The sequence below is a fragment of the Siniperca chuatsi genome, linkage group LG5 (assembly GCF_020085105.1).
Source record: "Siniperca chuatsi isolate FFG_IHB_CAS linkage group LG5, ASM2008510v1, whole genome shotgun sequence".
Taxonomy (NCBI): Eukaryota; Metazoa; Chordata; class Actinopteri; order Centrarchiformes; family Sinipercidae; genus Siniperca; species Siniperca chuatsi.
Window position 1 is genome coordinate 29,575,216 of NC_058046.1, and position 22,983 is coordinate 29,598,198.

A 22,983-nucleotide genomic window follows, 5' to 3' on the forward strand; every position below is an offset into this window, starting at 1 on the left:
TGTTATTAATTAAATTACAGCTAAATAATTATTGGTAAATAATACTAATATTAAAAATAATACAAAGCATGCCAGTGATGAAGGTCACATGGTTTGTCTGCAGCACATCAGCTAGTAGCTCAAATGTCATCTGGAACAACCTCCTTTTATTACCCACCTCCCCTTGTATTATTAATCATTACCAAATGAGGCTTTTTGACTATAATAATTCTCATGTGAAGTGAACGCCTAAAAACAACGAGCTTCAATGCTAAAAAGGGCAGAATTGAATTGTACTCAGAGATCACTATCAATGAGTCACGCAATGATCAATTGAAAAGAGGATTTCCAATCTCAGCACTAATCCATGAACATTTATTGACTCAGTGATATTTTTCAAATTCTGAATTGTTTTTGAGAAGTCCCATCATATTTCTTTTCAGATACACAAGTGAGATACGTTACCAGAATTTCCTGGCATTTGGTGTTGAGACAGTTTACCTCACTTTGCTAAATGCACTTCCTACCTCACTCCTTCGATCCATTTTGAACCCCTTGCCGGGTTCAGACAAAGCCCCCCTCTACCTTTTTGATGTGTCATATCGCAGAAGTGGAGTAGACATGGTGGTACACACACACACAAACAGACTCACATCTTATGGTGTAATGACTTTCTTACTCCTGTGGTGAGCTGCCAGTAGACCTGTTGAAACCTGCTGAGTAACCCTAGATGTGGAAAGTACCCATGCAAGTCTGAGACACAGGGAACTGAGGCACAGGAGGCCTTCACTATCTACCTGTCGCACACAATCACACACACACGCACGCACTGAGTTGTGTAGTATCACTGCTGCTTTCCTCCAGACACGCAACCCAGACATGATCTGAAATACAGTAAGACCCCTGCTACTTCCATCCTGCTATGCTTGTGATGTTGGGAGGAATCAATGTGTCTGCACTTGTTGGTAGGGGAGTGTGTATGCATGTGTGTGTGTGTGTGTGTTCATGCATGTCAGTGTGACCACTCACACTCAAGGAATGTATAAGATTTCTCTTTACGCAATTAGGCTACTGTATGCACAGTATGTTTCCTGGCTGCGTGTGTCCCAGGTCTCGTATATAGCATGTGCACTAGCATGTCGTGTGTGTGAGATCACCTGCCTCACATCTGCAGACCTTTTGACACTATTCGTCTCTTTTTACACCTGGCCTCCCATGATCAAGGCTTCAAGAGAGGGCAGGTGTGCTCGCTCCTTGCCCTCATGACTTGAAAACACAGCAGTTTCATCGCCTGCCTGTCCCAAGTGCTGCTGGGAGTGGGAGGTGGCTCTTGACTTCTGACATCCATCTTTTTTCTTCCCCTGCTAGAGTTATGGTGGGGGAAAGCCCAAATGAAGTCTATGAGCCCATAAAACAGGCCTTTAATTTGCTTGCATACACCCAGGAGCTAGCGATACTGTTAGCTCTCGTTTCTCTGGACTGCAGTCATAAGTATGATCCCACAGGGTATATGGGTTTATTTGGTTTGATCAGATCAGTAAAACATTTTATGAGTAATGGTTAGAAGGCTGGGACATGTTGGATATCAAACAGGCAGGTGGGATTCATTGCTTTTGTTTTTTGTGTGTCTTTGTTGGCGTAGCAAGAAGGTTTTGACTATTGGGAGGAAGTGGGAGTGGAAAAAGACCTCTAGCTATGTACCGGTTTTCACAAAATAAGTGCTTCCTATTTCTAACATATAATCTATGTATTCAAAGACAGAATAAAAGATATATGGGCGGCTATAGCTGGAGGCCTACTGATCAAAAACAAGGCATTATTTGTGTCATAAGTCAGGGTTTGTCTGACCAATGGAGACCTTTCCATTGGTGGTTTGTACTGAGAGAGGGAGCAAGAGAGGGAGATAGCCAGAGGTTTTCAGTTTGATTCTACAATGGGTTTTAGTCTCACCTTTAAGTTATAATCCTTAAGCTATTCATGAAATCAAACCCAATTTTTGATATGTATTTTAATATATACTGGGTATGGCTATATATTGCATATGGTCTGCATTTTTCTGGCAATAGCCATTCAATGTATTTACATTTTGTAAATACCTGTCTTTATAGTAGTTGTCCTTGTTAGTGGTGGAGTCCGCCATTCCCAAGCAGTGTTTGTATTGCCTTCACACACGTACAAGAAATTCACAAGAAACAATGCATGTACAGTTGTATGCAAAAGTTTAGGAACCCCTGACAATTTCCATGATTTTCATTTATAAATATTTGGGTGTTTGGATCAGCAATTTCATTTTGATCTATCAAATAACTGAAGGACACAGTAATATTTCAGTAGTGAAATGAGATTTATTGGATTAACAGAAAATGTGCAATATGCATCAAAACGAAATTAGACAGGTGCATAAATTTGGGCACCCCAACAGAAAAATCACATCAATATTTAGTAGAGCCTCCTTTAGCAGAAATAACAGCCTCTAGACGCTTCCTATAGCCTGTAATGAGTGTCTGGATTCTGGATGAATGTATTTTGGACCATTCCTCCTTACAAAACATCTCCAGTTCAGTTAGGTTTGATGGTTGCCGAGCATGGACAGCCCGCTTCAAATCACCCCACAGATGTTCAATGATATTCAGGTCTGGGGACTGGGATGGCCATTCCAGAACATTGTACTTGTTCCTCTGCATAAAGGCCAGAGTAGATTTTGAGCAGTGTTTTGGGTCGTTGTCTTGTTGAAATATCCATCCCCGGCGTAACTTCAACTTTGTGACTGATTCCTCAACATTATTCTCAAGAATCTGCTGATATTGAGTGGAATCCATGCGACCCTCAACTTTAACCAGATTCCCAGTACCGGCACTGGCCACACAACCCCACAGCATGATGGAACCTCCACCAAATTTTACTGTGGGTAGCAAGTGTTTTTCTTGGAACGTTGTGTTCTTTTGCCGCCATGCATAACGCCCCTTGTTATGACCAAATAACTCAATCTTTGTTTCATCAGTCCACAGCACCTTATTCCAAAATGAAGCTGGCTTGTCCAAATGTGTGTTTGCATACCTCAAGCAACTTCGTTTGTGGCGTGTGTGCAGAAAAGGCTTCTTTCGCATCACTCTCCCATACAGCTTCTCCTTGTGCAAAGTGCGCTGAATTGTTGATCGATGCACAGTGACACCATCTGCAGCAAGTTGATGTTGTAGGTCTTTGGAGGTGGTCTGTGGGCTGTTTTTGACCGTTCTCACCATCCTTCGCCTTTGCCTCTCCAATATTTTATGTGGCCTGCCACTTCTGGCCTTAACAAGAACTGTGCCTGTGGTCCTCCATTTCCTCACTATGTTCCTCACAGTGGACACTGACAGCTTATATTTCTGCGATAACTTTTTGTAGCCTCCCCCTAAATCATAATGTAGAACAAACTTTTTTTTTAGGTCATTTGAGAGTTGTTTTGAGGCCCCCATGTTGCCACTCTTCAGAGGAGAGTCAAAGAGAACAACAACTTTCAATTGGCCACCTTAAATACCTTTTCTCATGATTGGATGCACCTGTCTATGAAGTTCAAGGCTTAATGAGCTCACCAAACCAATTGTGTGTTCCAATTAATCAGTGCTAAGTAGTTACAGGTATTCAAATCAACAAAATGACAAGGGTGCCCAAATTTATGCACCTGTCTAATTTCGTTTTGATGCATATTGCACATTTTCTGTTAATCCAATAAACCTCATTTCACTACTGAAATATTACTGTGTCCTTCAGTTATTTGATTGATCAAAATGTAATTGCTGATCCAAACACCCAAATATTTATAAATGAAAATCATGGAAATTGTCAGGGGTTCCTAAACTTTTGCATACAACTGTATATGTAATCCAATATTATTGTTAGTCATTTTATCTCTTTGATATCAGCCTCACTGCTTATTGTGCACTATATTAACTGTACTGCTGGTAACATTTCCTGCTGCAGCTTTACATTAAAAGCATTCAACTGGCAAAACACAGGGTGGCTTTTATTGTGAAGCAGTAACAGGAAACGCAATGTATGCGCTAACTGCTTTCGTTCATCAAAAATGTTTTTTAATTTTTGGCCAGAAGGCCCAGCCACAACGAGTTGTTAGATGAAGAGCTGCAGCCGACTGGCTGCACACCTCCAACTTCCCAGCAAGGTAACCACCTCCTTTTACTGTGGCCTGCTGTTGCGTGGAAAACTACTTGCGTCGTGTAAAGCATGAAATCAGATAGTGGTGGCATGATGGAATCAGAATGTTTATTGACTGTCTTCTTTATGAAAATAACATTTGTTTGACTGCACTGTAATCAGATAGTTACTAGTTGCTCCTCTGTTGTATTTCTGACAAAGTAGCTGCTAAAAGAGAGTTTGCTCCCCCCAGGATTCTGGGACCTGTAGTATTTAACCATATTTGTTGTTACCCTGGTAACCACAGGTTTTGCTAAATCAACCCAGACTGAAATATTAAGCATTACAACTTTAACTAATCCTACAGTTAGATGCAGTGAAATAGTAAAATATTATCAGTTTTCTGTGATTATAATACCACCTGAAACTGTATCACAGGTATTATATTACCAATCTGTTGGGTAATATCTTGGCTTGTTGGATACCTACATCAAACTTCTCAGCTTACCAGAAACTTGGAATTCAATAGCCTAAAAGAGGCCAGAGGAGGAAGTTAAACAATATTTATATCGTAGGTAGTGAAATAATATTTACAGTGTCGCCTGGGTGACAAAAACTACCTATGAATGCAGCCTTTTTTTATTAAGAGAAATAATAAATGTGCAGCAGTGATCAAGTGTAAAAGACAATTTAAACTGCTGAAGAGGGCATTGTAAGTCAGGGCATTGTAAGTCCTGACACTGATTTAATATTTATCGAAATATTTTTTATATTTTTTTGTTTCCTGTATAGCATTTTTAGCACCAGTGGAATAGAGGAATAGATTTTTCTGTGAAATTAATCAAGTGTGAACCCACCTGTCTTGTTTCCTGTTGTGCAGTTTGATCATTACTCCCATTGTGACTAGTGCTGAGAGGGAACCAACAGCGCCAAGTACAAAACCCACGTTATTATCTGTGAAAATCATAACATAGAATTAGCCACTGCTATCAGTCATTGATCCTTTTAAACAATCCATCCTCCACAGCTTTTAATATCTAGCTCAATACAAAGTCAAAAGGTGAGCAGGGAATCATTGATGTTAGAAGTAAAAGCATGACGGAAAACTAAAGAGAAAGATCAATCAACAGTCACAGTTCCTTTGAGCAAGGCAGCCAGTGGAGCTGCTCAGTAGCCAACAGTATAGGACTGCGGTTGAAGCTCCCGGGTAAGGATGGGTGTAACAGTTTGAGCATGTCGCTAGGTGTGACTGAAATTCTTCAGGTCTTTTTTATCTGGGTAAATAAAGATTATGGAACACAAAACTTGCTAGACCAACTGAGGGTTCTCTGTGAACATGGTAGCCATAGTGTAGTAGGTCTATGACTGTTAACAGAAACAGTGGCAGTGAACCACTGGTCACAGTAAATTTGGGTTTGGCCAGAAGTGATTGTTAAATAATGTCACCTTCACTTGTAGTCTGTGGCAATCTAATTTAATGTCTTCTTGTCCATTTGTTGCATATTTAGCCAACATTTACCAATGGACCTTCAACGTGGCAGTATATGTGGAGTATTGGATGATGAACAAATCCAGCAAGTGGACAAAAGTCTAATGATACACGCTACAAGAAATTACTGCTACCAATTCATTTTGGCATTCAAGTATGGTTGTGCGATATGACATGAAACAATATAAATGTGTCAATTGTCATAGATTTTGCCTGTTTGTGCACATGCTCGCAATTAAATTTTTTGGGGTGGGATTTATTTTGTTTTGCTTTGCTCAAACTAATCCGTGGTGGTGATATATTCGTCCTGCAAAAACCATTTTCAGTAGACAAAGGAGGTGTGGTACTGATCACTTGAAGCAGTTAACGTAACGTTTTTCAGATTGATCAAGTTGTTCTAAGCTGACTTTCAGAAATAACCTTTTAATTGACATATTTATTTGAACCACTGTGCCAATCTCATCCACGCCTGTTGCCATTTTTCTGTTCTCCATCTGGCCGAAACAGTCGTCAACACCGAGATAGTTATCCTTTTAATATATCTGGAAGTATTAGTCTATTTTGGGCAATGTTACAAATTATTGAGCAGCAAATTGAATTTCTATATGATTTTTGCATCAATGTGCTAAGGACCTTGATTGGTCAGATATTTATTTTGCTGAACTGACCAAAAACATACATTCCTGGGCATTTAATTTATCCATAATTTCCAGAAACTTTTCTTTATCATGATGTATATCAATATATAAAATTAAATGTATTTGAGTATTTTATCCACATTACCCAATTCTACATCCAATACTTGTTCTTGACATGCAGGTCAAGCACAGCCATCCAACAAAAGGCCATTGTGTTCTGCCAGTATATCAGCAAAAGCATGAATCAGCTGTTATAATTACCAAGAGGTTCAAACAAAACAAAAGTGATACATTGGCTTCAAACACACATAATTAGCACAATGCTGGATGGACTGATAAAGCCTCTATTTGCTGGATTTTCCCAGCAGTTGCTTCCACATTGTGGTAATATTGTGATCAAATTAGAATATCTGAAATTTTCCTTGGGGGACAACTTCAGTGCCAAGTTTTTTAAGGCAGGCATGTACCGTGATCCTCTAACGCATGAATGCAAGAACATATGTCAAGTGTGGTAGATGTTTGTCAGGTAGATACTGCAGGTGCTGGTCCTTTTAAATGTCATCAGTCTTGGAACATCAAACACAAACAAACACGTGCATGCAGAGGCACAGTGATATACACACCCACATGTACAAAGTTTCTAAACCAATCAGTTTTGCTGCACATGGCCAGGCCTTGGCTGCAGCAGCACTGGCGTCAAACTGCTGGACGCTGAAGCCTTCAGCATCAGTGCGACAAGCTGCCCAAAGTAAAACTGTACTGGGAGCATGAGAAGGACTGGCAGTCAATCAGTGTTAACAGTCACCTTTTTCCTTTTTTTCCTGTTGGCAAAATCCCAAAGTTATCTCATTACTCCACTGAACCCCCCTGCATTGATCAAATAGCAAAGCTCCAGGGAGCAATAGCACTCAGTTTGGACATTACATTTCCAGTGAGAAAGGGATTAACACAGACATAATGGGGTTGGACTGAAGTTGAAGAAAAAAGAAAAAAAGAAAAAGGTGTTTTCTATACATTTCAAAGATGGTAGTGAATATCACTCATCTTTATCATCTGTACTTGGATGCAAATAGATAAAAGTTATATTTTACATGTAATTCTTGCAATTTGCTACAAATTCAAACTCAAAACTCATAGTCGTTCAATCCCTTTTCCAGTTTTTATCTCCCAAAGAAACTGCAAACAGATGATACCAATCAGAAATCCAAGACTGTTTTCATAAACCTACCATGACCATACACCCCTAAACTCCACTCTTATCACATAAAGCATTTCTTAAGATAGAGATGAGCTTTTTTGACAGAGCTGATATCATCTTAAAATAATTTCTGTTTTTCTCCCTGGTAACAGTGTGTGTCTCTGTACCAAGCTACTGTTGTCATTGTTTATGTGTATCTCGCCCTGTCTGACTTAATGTGATGGGTGGAAGTATTCTTGGAATTTGAACCATGTGTCAGACAGCAAACTTCAGACATCAAATGTTCCATGTACAAACTTAACAAGCACCCTGTTGCATAAACACACTCAAAAAACACAAAGCCAAGTAGTAGCCAACTAAAACATTTCTCATCCCTAAACCTGCTTTTTTTATCCATTGTCAGAGATTCATACCCAAACACTTGGAGGAGTTCATGAATATATAGTCTACATACAGCAGCAGCAGCTCTGTAAGATAAAGGTATCCAAAGGAATTAGACTCAGCTTCAACAGCTAACCTTGCTTGTAGTCTGGGACCCTGAGGCCAGGTGTGTGCATTGCACTGTATTACATTGTTTTATCAAATAAGCATTTTAATAAAATCATCATTCATTAGTCAAAAAGTACATTTTTAATTTCACACTCACATCAAGTCTATTTCTATCATTTAATTCCCCAGTTCCATTCCTCATATATGTGAGTCTAGTCAATTCAAGGTGCTCTGTGCAGGCCCTTTCAGACATCAATGTTGTGTATCAGACCTTTTTAGTTTGACATACCCCCACCAGTAGTTTCCATACAAGACACACTGGAATTGTCAATGTTTAGGCTTGGTCTCATGTATTTTGTCATTTTAGTCAAGTTTGCATTTGTACTATTATAAAGACTTGTAGTGGCAAAATCTGAGGTTTCAACCATTTATCCCTTACTTTTAGTATTCTCTTTTGCCTTCTCTGCTTGCTTGCTAACCAGTTTCCACACATGCACACGTGGCGTTCAGGTGTTATAGCTGACTCATGAATGGCATTTTCCTGTCCAGTTGGCCTGTCGTAGCTGGTAGTTATTGTGTATTAGTTATTATGGTATTAATATGCTAAAGATCAGCCTCACACCAATGTGTAATCCTACTTCTGTGTTTATTTTCCTCCTAAATTCATATGTGAATATATATTTTTAACAAATCCTAATTTCCAATTTTTCAACTTAGCTGAGATACTCCACTGTCTGTACAGTCTTTTCCTTAACCCTGGTAACTGCAAAAGTAACCCTTGGGGTACACGTACTGCTGGTTGGGAATCAGTGCTGTATATCATAGAGAGATTAATTCTGAGAAATTGATATTATTACTGAAGAAAATTAGACCATTGTCAAGGTAATCAGCCGCTGTCTGTCATAGGTATTGGTGCACCTTCCTAAAATTAACCAAGAATATAGGAAATGACTTGGACATGACTTTGTCACCTGTCCAATGATCATTAGAAACGTTTCAAAAGCGGCGTGTCTTCCAGCAGTACGTTCCTCAACAGATTTTGTGTAGTTTTGTTTATTTTTTGTTCAAACTTCACAAGTGATACCCCTAAAAGACAATCCCCATAAAAATACAAATAGCAGCATGGAGAAAAGAGCTACGCATGAGCAGCGAGTGGTCGCGGCACAGACAGAACACAACGCAGCTGCATCTAGTGGACATTAGAGCTACGAATATCCACTTAGACCTTATTACATGCCTTTGTTTTCTCTTCAACTCTGCAGGAAAATATAAATATGTTAGAAGTTATTTTATTATTTTCTCCTTCACTCCTTCCTTCATTTAATAGTAACAATATAATATAATAATATTAAACTTAAAATTAAAAAAAGTAGTAGTAGTTTCACACACAGCAAAAACAGCATTATCTTCCTGATTTTAACTGCAAAGCAAAAAATGCCATAAAATAGACCAGATTTCTTAAAAGATCCCAACACAATCAAAACTACAGTGTTGAGGCCAGTACTGGCTGCAAATCCGCTAAGCAACAGACTTGTCAGTACAGCAATTGACACGTTTTTAGATTGGAAACGTGGGTAGACAGAAGTTGTGTAGGTTTTTAGGTAAATATGACTTAAGTTTGAGATGAACTTGTATATATTTCTACAACTGTCTCTCCCATTTAAACACAACAATCAAAGAGGACCGTCCTCTCTACAATGAACCAAGCAAGCATCTCCTTGTCATCAGTATGAGAGGCAACTTGTAATGAAAGAAAGAATAGGAAAGGAAACCGACAGGAAGTGGGAATTAAGGTATGACAGAGAGGTGAGAAAGCCTGTTCAGAGGACCTTCCCAGGCAGAGACCTTTGCGCATTGACAGAAATGGCCACATGAAGACAGTGAAGTGTGAGTAACGTGAAAAGTCTCAAGCAGCCCTTGGTTGGCATTCCAACAACTCCATCTTCTACGCAACCTGCATTTACCAACCACTTCTGTCTCTCTCAGCTCTCGACTGCACTATCTCAGGGGAATCTGAGAAGAGAACTACAGGCAGAAAATTGAGTGAGGCTTTGTCTTGCTACCCACGTCACTTTTTCCTGTGAAAATGACTCTATCCCTCTCTGGCAGCTGTCACCTTTCCTTTAATCACTTTCTTCTCCTCCGCGCAAGGAACTATTAATATTATAATGCCATCAAGGTGGGGTGATCCTGTTGTATGGTTGGTATGCATCTGATACTCAACCAAGGATACTGTTTTTTTAGAAGACCGTGACAAGGCGCAGCCAAGCTAGTAAACTCTATAACCTATACTTCTCAAGTCTCCTATGACTCTGTTTGTGCTTAGATCAAAAACACTCCAAGGACTTTCTGAAGAAGATATTAACATCGATCATCACAATACACCACACCCCTGTCTAAAGTCTAAAGTGGTTAAAAAGCACATTGACCAGTACAGCAGCAGGTTATAATCCATCTCAAATAGGTGTGGCTTTTAGTGATGGGAGATATTTATACAGAGATTCACTTTTGATGGAAGGGACTTAGTGTCACCTCTGCTGACAGGCGCCATTTCAACAGCAGCTCATTAAAGTGACTCAGAGAAGAAGCTGTGGCATTTGTTGTTCAGCGGCACGCCGTTTTCATCTTTATTATGACTACAATTCTCTAGGTGTTCAGCGTACACATCATGCTGCAGTGATTCATATAAGGGGGAGGAGGAGAGATCCGCAAGGGCGTCTCCTGCTCGGTCTGTATTTAGCATTGTTTACATGGCTAGAGGTCAAATTTGAATTGCGTAGGTAACAGCTCATGCAACACCTGCCATTGAGCACCTCAGGTCATGTTGACAGTTTTTAGCTCTGATTTGTGTAATGAGAATATCAGAGCAAGTGTGATCATTGTCACATAGCTAAAAAGACCAAGCTTTGTGTGTGTGTGTGTGTACAACATGTATGTGTACGAAGCAAAGCTCCACCTCACACTATATGATAGTGTATATCTATACATGCACGTGAATGTGTGTGTTTGTGCCAACGAAACTATTTTTATCTCCAGACATGTCCATAATACTTCAACACTTATTAGTATGATACTTTCCAAACTTCTGTCTGATTAGTCGCTGCAGTAATGCCAAAGAAATAAGATATGGGTCAGCAGGTATGGCTTTTTGTTCAAGATTAGAGGTGTATGGTAGTATGTATAACAAATAGTGATAGGCTAACTAAAACCTTAGCAAGACAGCCAGAAACCATGTCACTGTGAGAGGGAAGCAAAACAAAAATGGAGGAAGAAACTAAAGAAAATCACCTAGTCTAATAAGAAACATTTCTAAACAGCTCTGCACTGGATAACCAAGTAATGAAACTAATATGTTTGCCTAATGAAGGAGTCAGGATCGATTGTGTTCAGCTGTGACCCAGCCAGTTGTTACATGGGCCTCCAAATCTAACATATGAAGTCTATTCATCTCCGATTACTATCAAGAGGAAGTCTCTGTTTGCAGCTCTAACAAGGAAAGGACGGAGGACTGGGTTCAAGCCTCGAGGTGGAGGTGGAGGTGGATCACAAGTCAAGTGGCTTCGTTTCTCGGCTTCCTCTCACTTCACTTAGCTGATAGGTCGATGAAGCCAAAACCCTTGAAATTCTTGAAACCTTCTCTTTTATTCTTACCCAACTAAGTGATTATTCCATCCAACTTGCTATCACTGCAGTATGGATGCATAATTGCTGTGTTACCAGTTCTTTTTCATGGCTTTCTAAAAAGCGGCCTGCTTCACACCACACATTAGCACAGAAGTATGCATTAACCTGCTCTGTCACAAACACAAAACACTAGAAATTTAGTGGGAAATACTGCCACCTGATGGCGACAGCTGATGACTACAACAATACTCTTAAAGAGTTCACGGTTGGGGTGATGAATGAAACCATTAGAAGGACCCAGGTGCTTCCAATTTACAAACAGAAATCCAGGTTCAGAAGTTTATGGCTTTGTAGCTAATGGTCTGCATGAGTAACCGAGAGCAGAGTCTATTGAATCTTTTTCAAAGAGACTGGATGAGAAGAAGAGGATTCTCAAAGGCCATCTCAGTTTTCATTAGAGGATGCTGCCAATCGTACTGAATATAAAACATGTGAGGAGTTAGTAATAACTAAGTAAGTAAATGTATTTATGTAGTATCTTTGTGTTAATGTTTCACAAGTGAATAAAACAAAAAGAATAACAAATACTTCACACAGTGATTAGAATGATATAGACAAAATCAGAAAATAGCCAGTGCAAAATTATTAGTTTTGCATGTTTTAACCCAATTTAAATGATATTATTCTTGTAATGGAAGAATGTTACACTTTAGAATCCTACCCTCCATGTAGCCATTGGTTTTCTATGCAGTACATTATGAGTACTCAACTTGCAGAAAGTTAATGTGGCTGAGATAAATAATTCATCACAGTGAAAATGTAATCGTTTTCTGTTATTTTTTTCAAATATGTCATTGCCTGGGTAATGCCGTAGCCAGAAGGGACTGTTTTTAAATCTCTCCCTGTTTGTGTTTCAGAATATGTAAATTTGGACATTTGTTAATGCAAAACATGATCAAATTTACATTATCATTTTCACAATATCCATGTGTGCTAGGTGCTCAGTTCTGCTCTGGGTTTGATTTCCAAAAAGATAGCTCATGAATGCAATGCTGACTCTCAAAACTCTGATGTCAAAGTATCAGTTAATGTACCACCAAGGAGAGTTTTCCAGGAGTTCCAGGTATTGTTTATACTGTAGGGCAGGCAATATTTATAGTAGACTTTATAGGTATGAATTTATAGGTATATAGGTATCGAATATTGGTGCTTTTCTCACACACACATTACAATTGAGTTTATTATGGTCTTGTTTCATATTAGAACCAACCTGTTATACAGTGGGGTTGATCTCCTGTCCAGGTCCCATCATCCAAACAAGTGCGCTCTGTTGAACCATACAGTATGTGGCCTTCATTGCAGGTGAAGCTCAGAGTGTTCCCCTCTAAGTAAAATGTCCCATTCTTCTTCCCATTCCTGGGTGTGGGAAGCCAGCCACAATACACCACTAAAGGAACAATAACACATTCAAAAGTCAATATTAAAACCATTTTGTTGTCTTAACTAGTGACACTCAAATGTTTTTGAAAGATATGAAGATGTATTAACACAGATAACTTTCAAAACTAGTGCTTTCACTTCATTAAGCTTTCTTATGGCATGATATTACTGTGGAGTATGGTTGAATTCCTAACTAGACACATGCAAGCTCTTACGGGTCCTGTATGTTGCATTTGCAGGCATGCCAATTATTTATTCAAAGATAGAAAAATCAACAATAAACATGTAATGATACAGTTACCCTTTGGCATTAACACAAACAAAACAGACACAAATATGTCACCATATTTTTGCCTATGAGTATAAAAGAGAATAATTGGACAGAGATTGATCTTGTTTCACATGATACCTGGCTCCAGAGCTGCCATTAGGGCCCGGTGATTTTGGTAGGCCCTCAGTGTGGCGCTTCCCATTGAGAGGCTCCGAGTGGTCAGGATATCATATTTACACAACTTTGCTCCTTCTCCAAAGCATATCATCAACATGTCTGCCACCAGAGGGTCATTAGGTCTCTCAGGTAGAGAAAAGGCAGGCACAAAAGCAGGATCGTGGCTTGGTGGGAAATAGTAGGTATCCAAAAGGTACCTTGAGTCATATGTGAAAAGGGAAGACTTTGAAATGTTCCCTGCAGACAAAAATAATACACAACACAAGTTAAGATGTGCAACTATGTTGGATTGTTGGTTAGAAAAACAAATTACAGGTTTCAGACTGACCTTAAACCAACTGAAATCAATGTCATTAGTGGTAGTTCAATGGTATTCATAATCACACGAGAGAACATCCTCAACTGCATTAAAGCTTTTAGGTTACAGACACACATGCACTGTCTGAAGTTCTACCCAATATTATATAATAGGAAAACATTAAAAATATGCATAAGAATGGGTAAATAGAGAGACTGACTAATAACCAACTTTTTGGATACCACAAGTTATCATGGCAACCAATCAGACATGGCTAACCACATTTATGGGAATTATTGCCACAGCAGCATATGTTTGACCAATCAGACTGCTTGGCTCAAAATACCTATTTTCTAAAACATGGAATTAAAAATCAGAGAATATGAGGCACTATAATTTGGAGATAAGAACATGACTCTAGGAGATCCGTGCAGAACACACACAGCATGCTGTCCTGGTTTTCTTCTGGCGCATACTTTGATGCGTTCAGAAATGTCACTCTATCAGCACACAATAAATCTATTAGTTCCCACAAGCTTAAACTGGGTGTTTGCTGCACTTACACTGAAGCAAATGATTTCAGTCAAAAGGTCAAGCGCATGAAAAGTCAGCTACTCACTGGTTTTGATGGATATGGACTGTAATTACAGCTGAGAATTATTATCATGCATGTATGTGGTCTGGCCCCAACTGTGTTCCAGAGATGTGGTTTCACTTGCACTGTTTGGTCACAGCCCCTGATATCTCTCTGTAATCTATTAAAGCTGCACTAACTCTAAACATGTGCCTAGTTTTCTTCCTGTGCACTCTTAAAACATTTGTCAAAGCTTTAGCCAAACGTGGCTCAAATATGGTAATCATTTATAAAGACACAATGATGGGTAATTATTAGCAAATCACACAATCCCTATTCAGCTCTTGCCCTTCTAAACGTGCAACATGGCTCTCTACATGAAATTAAAGTTAAGTTTGATATTCAAGCTGCTTTAGAGTGAGAACTGACTATTTCAGCACTGATCAACGTTTGCCGTTTCACAAACACAAGTTCAACAGTCTTTCACACTCACAGCCAGCTCCAAAGGTGAAGATTTCCTCTGGCGTGGCGTCGTCTAGGGACATGACCTCTCCTAGTTGGGTCATCAGGTCATCTGATGGGTCAGAGTTCATCAGACCGAGGAGACCCTGAGTGTGGTTGCTAAACTCTGTTGGAAGCAGGACAGTCACTGCCATGGCTCCTTCATACACACGAACCTCCACGCCGACTCCGGAGAGAAAGATTACTGTCACATTCTGAGGACTGGGGGCGAACACAAATACTCCTAGAAAACAGAGATTGTGTTTGTATTCTTAAAACCTCATCCCTTCGTTGATTTTATTAAAGATGGTATAAATCTTAAAAACATGCACGTGTGAAATATACTAAAATCTACAAAAATTACAACTTTTACAATGAAATGGAAATGTGGCACTACAGTAGATGCCAATACAGTTAAGGCTACACTAGGCAACATTTAGCTGTACAAAATAAATAAGCTAAGGATGTAAAAGAAAACAGAGCATCCCATCCTCTTTAAATAACATGACTCAAATGAATTCTTTATGCCTGGTATGGTCACTGGTGGAAAACCTCAGCACAAGAAGTGGTGAAACAGAACTTGAGAATAATATGAAGTAAAAGCTTTTCTTCCCCATCTTAACCTTTGCCAGGCAAAGAAAATACATAATTTAAAAGGAGAGTGACGAGGTGTTACTGACATAAGATTACAATATTCCATGGTATGAAGTTCTTTAAAATTGTCAAAACAGCTATCTCTTGTGCCATCAAAGTTAACAATGTCTAGTGGGCAGCTGGTCAGGAGTGTCTAAATCATCTCACCCTGTAGGTCCATCCATCTTTGCTCGGTGAAAGGTAGGACACTTTGGTTCCTTAGCACCTGAAGGTGGCCCTCTAGTAAACGCACCTCAATGACATCAGAGGCCTTGTCCTTCATAGCCACTGATGACAGCCAAGTGGCGTTAGCCAAAGTACCTTGGTGGTCAATATAAACATCACACTGTTATAGATATGTATTCTGAAGTCAAGGTTTCATCACTGCTTAATTCTGTGCAATATCAAATAATCCAGATGTTTGATTTCACTGATCTAATGAGGATAATATTGACATCTGGCCATCTCCAGTCACTTGGTCCATGGCTATTGTGTAATGGCTTGGAGGAAATTCTAAACAATGAAGCTAACATCTGTTCTTCTTCAGCACATCTGACCCCAAGAGATACTGAGCGAAAACAAGAGGGAACAAAGGAAATAGGCTTTCATTTTACAGCACCAACATTTCGCTCACATAAGGACCTGACAAAACTTGCTCTCAGAACTGTGTAAAAGATAAGAGGGAGCCTTAAATGCTTCTTAAGAGAAGAGTGCAAGCAAAAGAAGACCAACAAAATTCAGCAAGAAATGCCAAGGACATTATGTCTGAGCAAATTCTAGAAGCAAGCAACCAATCTTGTGGCTAATAAAAAACAAAACAAAAAACACACAAATCAATCCATAAAAAAGGTCTCTCTGAAGAAGTCCTGGAACAGGTTTAATCCAAACAAAGCTTTAAGCTGAAAGTGAGAGATACAGTAGTAGCATGGGGATGAAAGAGGGGACACAAACAGGGCTTTCACATCAAATGTGGACTCACCGTTCTTAAGTTTCACCTGTTCTGTTCTGGCCTGAACACTCAGCTCTCTGTCTGCCGAAGACACAAGGTAGAACTCTCCTTTGCCATTGAAAGTGTAGCTGAGACCGTCAAACGTTATGAAATGCGGATCCCCGAGGACAACACCTGTGAGGCGTCGAGAAACGAAGCACTGATGCGTTTACATCAAATACACATTTTGGCACAAACATATTTATTTCGAACAGCACACCGCTGATCTCTCATTCATCTAAACATTGGTTTTCTAATATCAGTATGCAGCTTACTGTTGCGTTTATAGTCTCTGGAGAGCAGGTAGTCAATTGTATGATCTAATGTATTTCCACATCTTAACTCTCAGCCACAGTCTGTAATTCATTTACATATCCTGCAAACTGGTATTACCTGCTACTCTAATGTCCATTTGCAGCAGTAGAGTATACAGTATGTGTGTGTAGCCACGCAGAGGCAGTTAAATACAGATTAGCAAACACACACACATTAACACAAACTCTGTTGCTATTTCTTGCAGTTTGTGATGTACTTTTTCCAGTCTCAGATTTATCCCAAATTCAGCCACGGAAACCAGAATCAAGAGACTTTATTCACCTATAAATAGGTAGTGTATGTTTGATGTTAATAACCTAAACAAAATTATTATGACATACATTATCGTCTCAATAATTATAAACTCCCAAAATACAACTAAACATGCATGTTTGATACTTAAACAAATTTGAATCAGAAAATCCATTTGACTGTGAGAAAAAAAGAGACGCTGTTGTTGTTAATGTAGATGTTAATGTTGACTAAAATAGTAAACTACAAACCTTAAGGATCAAGAGAGCTGAGCAACTAATGAACCAGAAATCTGATATCAGATTCAAATAACCTGGTTAATTTGGTCTTAATAGAATCATCATCGACACTGTGCTGTGGTACTGTGCTTGATTATTAGTTTTATCCAATTTGTGTGCCCTTTGATGTAGCATTTGGCAACAGTCTTATGTGTTGAAAGCAGTCTATAAATACACTTGATCTGACTTGTGAATAATCTCACCAGCTCTTGGGGGCTTGTAGTTGCGACACCCGCTAGAAGGCCGATGGTTGAAGTAGATGTGGCAGTGGTCAGACCACAAGCAGCAGTAGTAGAAACTCATGACATCGTAAAGCCAGTGGGAGTACCCTGGCACCCGTGGTGGATTCCTGTACGGAGGTGAGCCCCAGTCGTGAGCCCTGTCTGGGGTGCTGCCACCGATCGAGTCTCCCGTCAGCACCAGAGCGCCTTTGCTGTCATAGCAGCACTGCTGCCCTGATCCATGCGTAGGACTGGAAATATTGAGGAAAATCATTGTCAAACAAGGAAAAAATGCTTTTATTTTTACTTGTAAAAAGGTAAAAACTTGATCTGTCCTCTTGTCACTCCTACCTGGCCTGAACTGCTCTGACGCAGTGGACACTACCTGGGTGATAAGTGCACACACTGCCCCTCTCAATGTCACAACTGTAGTCAGTCTGAAATAACACAATGAATAAAATTCAGTCTCAGTAAAATAATAAATGTGATTTAATACGATTTGGCAATAAATACATTTAGGATCAAGAATCAATACTTATTGATCAGTGTCTATCATGTTGACTTTAACAGAACTCTAATAAAGTAAGTGCCCTTAACACTGATCACATATTATGATTTAACACAAATCATGTTCCCTAAATTAATCCTGACAGTCTTTGTTTCCTTATCATTAGAGGGACACATGGATGAATTCCAGTCATTTGTCCTATGCATGTACTATGTTTTAGCCTCTTTATATTGGCTCCCTGTTGGTTTTAGGATTGATTTTAAGATCTTGTTGATTACTTTTAAGGCTCTTCATGGCCTGGTCCCAGATTATATTTTAGACCTTGTAATCCCTTATGAACCATCACGTAGTTTGAGATCTTCGGGCAGGGGTCTCCTGTCTGTTTCTGAGTCCAGGATGAAAACTAAGGGGGACAGAGCTTCTGCTATCAGGGCCCCGAGGCTCTGGAACAACTTGCCCAAAGAAATTAGGTTGTCTGAGTCAGTGTCTTCGTTTAAGTCTCGTCTCAAAACACATTTTTATCTGAAAGCATATCCTGATTTTACCTGAACTGGTTGTTTATTTTACTGTTTATTTTACTGCTTTTGTGTATTTTATTTCTTTATATTTCATCATTCACTGTGGTATTTTATTTCTCTTGTTGTGAAGCACTTTGTACTTTGTTTTGATAAGTGCTCTATAAATAAAGTTTTATTATTATTATTATTATTATATGCAACTGAATCACAATGCAGTGCTTTTGTTTACTTCTTGAAACTAATCATAGTCACTGCTCACAATATGGCTGTCATCCATGGGACTCATGTCTCGTGTCATTTTTGAAAACATAATTCTTTCTCTGATTTATCTGTGTATTATTAACTTTGACTATGATGAGCACATGAGTATTGTTCTTGCATTGTCCTTGTGTGTTATCGAAGTATTGCTTTGGGGAGAGGGGTCTTTAAAGTTATTGGACCTGAAAATCAAATACAATTTATCACAGGAACTGTGCATAACCTGCATGATACAATTCTTGGTCTCATATTGAATTTTGGTCTTAAATAAACAGTGTAGAGACAAAGCATTTATTTGCCTTGACCATATTTATATTGTTTTCATATTTTTTTCTAGCAAAAATCTCATGTAATTGTTATTGTTTCATTTTGTATAACAGAGAAGGTCATTCTAGTCTACTGTCATCAGAATATTAACTGAATTGCTAGAGCACATTGCTATTAATTGCCTGCTGAAAAAGGGTTAGTTTAACCAGCAGATGAATACCTACTTTAAACATTCAAACATCAACCAATTACTTGTTTGGACAGGCAACACAGCCGGTGTAATTTAGTTAAGTAAAACATATTTTTCTGTTATTATATACACTAATTATAGTAATACTTATAGTTTTCAGGTTCAGTTCTATTGTCATTGTACAATACAGTATTTCCCAATGAAATGCAGTCGTAGTCCCCTCCATGCTTATTAATGCTACTATAGCTACTACTATGACTATTTCTTCAACTCAAAAACTAAAATAACAAAAAGTGTTAATAACTAAACTAAAATATTAATAATAATATAATAATACCAGATTCAATGAAGTACACTCACATGAAACCTGCCTGTGTCTGCTCTGGCCTGTGCCAGAGTGCAAGGACAGTCAATGAGCTCATCCAGGAAGTTGGGCAGCTTCTTCTCCAGGTCGTCCCACTGCAGACACTTGCTCTTGGCCCAGGCTGCAGAGTCATCTCTGAAAGCCTGCTCCAGGTGCCAGGCTAAGACATGACCTCCGCTCCAGAGCCCCTGTACATCCCTGCATATAAACAATTAGCATTCAAAGTTACTTTGATATTTTTAAGATAATATAAACTTCAAATCAAAGTTTAAACTAGAACTAGGCAATCATTCAGCAATCATTCAGTCAAAAAATTTCCCACGATTTCCCAGTCTATGGGCACAAGGTGACATCTTGATGATGCTTGTTTTGTCTGACCAGCAGTAGAAAAGGCATACATGTAAAACAGAGAAAAGCAGAAAATCCTCACATTTGAGAAGCTGGAGCCAAAAAAGTAAAATCCAGATCAACTCTCCATCATATGAGTGAACGCTGACGTTCTGATCCTTATTATATACACTAAATATACTTTTAAAGCATTTGCAAATACTGTCCCTTATACCTTTTTTTTCTAGGATTGTGCCAATTATGGGCTGACATGTTTCCATTAGATGTATTCTCATGTTGCATACTTTTATTAAGACTGAGATATTTCTACGATGGTTGATATGTATTATGGATACCTTGCCCCATCTGACTTAGAACTAGCAGTGATGCGGATATTCCCCAACTCCCAGTCAGCGTAGTTCTTTAAGGGCTCGGGGATGAAGCTGAAGGCACCAGTGTTGGGCAGATTCCTGCCAAGAGAGTAGAGATAGCTCAGCTTGGCCTGCAGAGCGGATGAACCGTTCACTCCCTCTGTGCTCCCGTTGAACTCTCTGTAACCCCACAGCTCTATGTTGACCCCCTCTGCTCCAACCAAAGAGCTGTTCCACATCATCTTAAGCTGTCCTGCCATGTTTGGCGTGCCGTAGTACTGCCACTGCGTTGTATTTACCAGGGTGACTTCAAAGGCACGGTCTGCTTTACTGGGGTGGACTAATACAGAGAAAAACTGAAAATATTAAGGTGTTCCAAAAGTTGTGCAACAAGAAGAAGAGAAAAAATAAGGTCACTTTGCTCAATGAAAACTATTTATGAAACAGTTGCATAAATAGTTACACGCTGGTCAGCAGTAATAAGTATTGCAAAATGTGTCTGTGTCATTTAATCTTTTCACAATGGTAGCAGTTCATTTTTTCTGGATGGTAAGAAAATATATTTTTAAAAATGGCATCTTAAAAGCTAAAACTGAAATACCGAATTCACAAAAGGTATTCTTTAAATGGCATTAAAAATCATTTTTAATCACTGATCCTAAATCAGTACAGTGTATAATGGATTCTAAATCAAACAAATCAAATAACAGGTTCGGGTATTTGCAAATTCAGTGATAGAAAGTCCTCATTTATATATTTCAGCAACATACCTGACAAGTACTCTCCAGATCTGTCAAAATTTATTCCATCTGTTGAGACGGCAAATGGTATCCAACCCGTCTCATACAATAAAGGAGAGATACAGTGGGCGTGGCCTTCAGCATCAATAAACCCTTCTCGTTCAATCTCACCTTTGAATCTGCAACAGAAACACACAAACTTAATTTTTTTTGTTATTCGGCTAGCTACACACCACTACTACTTTGTTGTTGATACCATTTCTCTTCTGTAAACACTCTGACATTATATGGTCAGTAGAATAACAATTTTAAGTGCTTTCATGCAACATGGCATTTAAGAACACTGTTGGAAAATAATAATAATAATAATAATAATAATAATAATAATATGTCTTTACAGCTTTTAATGGGGGTTGATCACTGAAACATATCACGGGACAATAATAATGGAATTTAAGCCTAAACTATTGTATATATTTAAATGATAGATACTGCAAAATCAGAGAATGCAATATGTAATTTCAAAGACAGCATAATCTTTTCTTTATATAGACAGCATGTCTCCACTTGCATTAAATACAAGAAAATGATTAAGACATAGAGCTTGCATGAGCAGAATACTAACTAATGAAGTTGCACAATTTCATGTCAGGCACCATCTCAATATTTACTTGTTTTGTGGCACTTCCTTGCTGAAAGGGAGACTCTACTGACATGTCTTGAGCTTCATATCTACAAAGAGTGTTTGTTCAGTGTTACAAAGTTTGCAAAGGTTCTGCAAAATATAAAAAACCCCTTTGGGATTTTTTAAATGTTTTTTTATTTTTAATCACACTAATAAAAAAAATATATGCTCCAGATATTACAAAACTTCTTTGTCATTTTTTTTCAGTAAGCAAAAGTTTTTGAGGGTTACTGTTGCCTTTTCTGAAGATAAAAAATGATGGAATTTTGACACAAATATCTATTGTTACTGTCAGTAATTATAACAAGATCTACTTCAAAACATATGCACTTAGTCAGAAAAACACAACATGTGAACTGCATATATTGTTTATTTTCCACACTGTGGACCTGTAATGGATCCTGTGATAGACACAAACCTGCAGAGAAGTCGCCCACCAGGATGAAGGACCAAACCGAGGATCCTGAGAGCTCGTCCACCCAGCATGGAGCTGGAGTGAGGCTTCACCTGGAAACAGGACTGGTTGTAGTCTGTACAGCAGTTCAGCAAAGACACACAGGTTGTATTGCAGGAGCATTCCTCCAATATTTATATATATATATATATATATATATATATATATATATATATATATATATATATATATATATATATATATACACACACATATATATACCAATACCTGCACACTACATTACATAATTTGGTTTGTTGTATCTAGTTATAAGAATTCAAAAGCGGAAATATAAATGGCCATCTTAATTTGAACAGCAGCTCAAATTAAACTTTAGTCCCTAAAATGCCTTTGAATGTGACTTACCAGATGTTTCAGATGAGCAAATAAGAAACATTCCACAGAGAAAAATGGTCTCTCTCAAATGTGCTCTCATGTTTATCTTAGAAAACAACACTGCGTGAACACGCATGCCTGCCTACACTATGCTTGGTTGAGTGGTGCAGTACATCGAAGGTCTTTCGAAAAGCAAACAAACACGACTTTCCGATGGGAGTTATGAAGTTATGAATTAACAGACGTTAACTAAACGTCGGTCGGTAGGTTTTAAAAATATTTTTTTAACCAACACACAATATTTAAGCTCCAATATACGCACACTGTCATGTTTCTAATTTCGTTTCGTTTATAAGTCATTTTAGCCGCGATTTAACTTAACTCTAGTGTTTAGGTTTATTCTCGATGAAGCAATGTACACTCGCGAGACTGTGCGGTATTTGATGATTTGGCGCATGTGCACATCATG

The 22,983-nt window shown here is 38.6% G+C and overlaps 1 protein-coding gene across 6 annotated transcripts in view; it reads right to left on the minus strand.

Annotated features, from left to right (window-relative positions):
- susd2 (sushi domain containing 2) overlaps positions 1 to 22,920 on the minus strand; it is a 37,059-nt gene extending 14,139 nt beyond the window's left edge. Inside the window, exons 1-14 of one of the 6 annotated variants that reach the window (XM_044197655.1) lie at positions 22,545 to 22,919; positions 22,143 to 22,231; positions 21,070 to 21,218; positions 20,285 to 20,639; positions 19,598 to 19,799; positions 17,848 to 17,933; positions 17,479 to 17,747; positions 16,422 to 16,565; positions 15,611 to 15,763; positions 14,802 to 15,053; positions 13,398 to 13,673; positions 12,819 to 12,995; positions 4,968 to 5,064; positions 2,076 to 2,141 (exon numbers count right to left, since the gene is read on the minus strand). In XM_044197655.1, coding sequence (XP_044053590.1) covers positions 2,076 to 2,141; positions 4,968 to 5,064; positions 12,819 to 12,995; positions 13,398 to 13,673; positions 14,802 to 15,053; positions 15,611 to 15,763; positions 16,422 to 16,565; positions 17,479 to 17,747; positions 17,848 to 17,933; positions 19,598 to 19,799; positions 20,285 to 20,639; positions 21,070 to 21,218; positions 22,143 to 22,210 — 2,294 coding nt within the window. In that variant the 5' untranslated portion in view covers positions 22,211 to 22,231; positions 22,545 to 22,919. Of the gene's footprint in view, positions 1 to 2,075; positions 2,142 to 3,808; positions 4,641 to 4,967; positions 5,065 to 12,818; positions 12,996 to 13,397; positions 13,674 to 14,801; positions 15,054 to 15,610; positions 15,764 to 16,421; positions 16,566 to 17,478; positions 17,748 to 17,847; positions 17,934 to 19,597; positions 19,800 to 20,284; positions 20,640 to 21,069; positions 21,219 to 22,142; positions 22,255 to 22,544 lie in introns of those variants that run through there. The other 5 variants (XM_044197651.1, XM_044197653.1, XM_044197654.1 and 2 more) reach the window with 5 other exon arrangements.
- Positions 22,921 to 22,983: the final 63 nt, after the last annotated feature.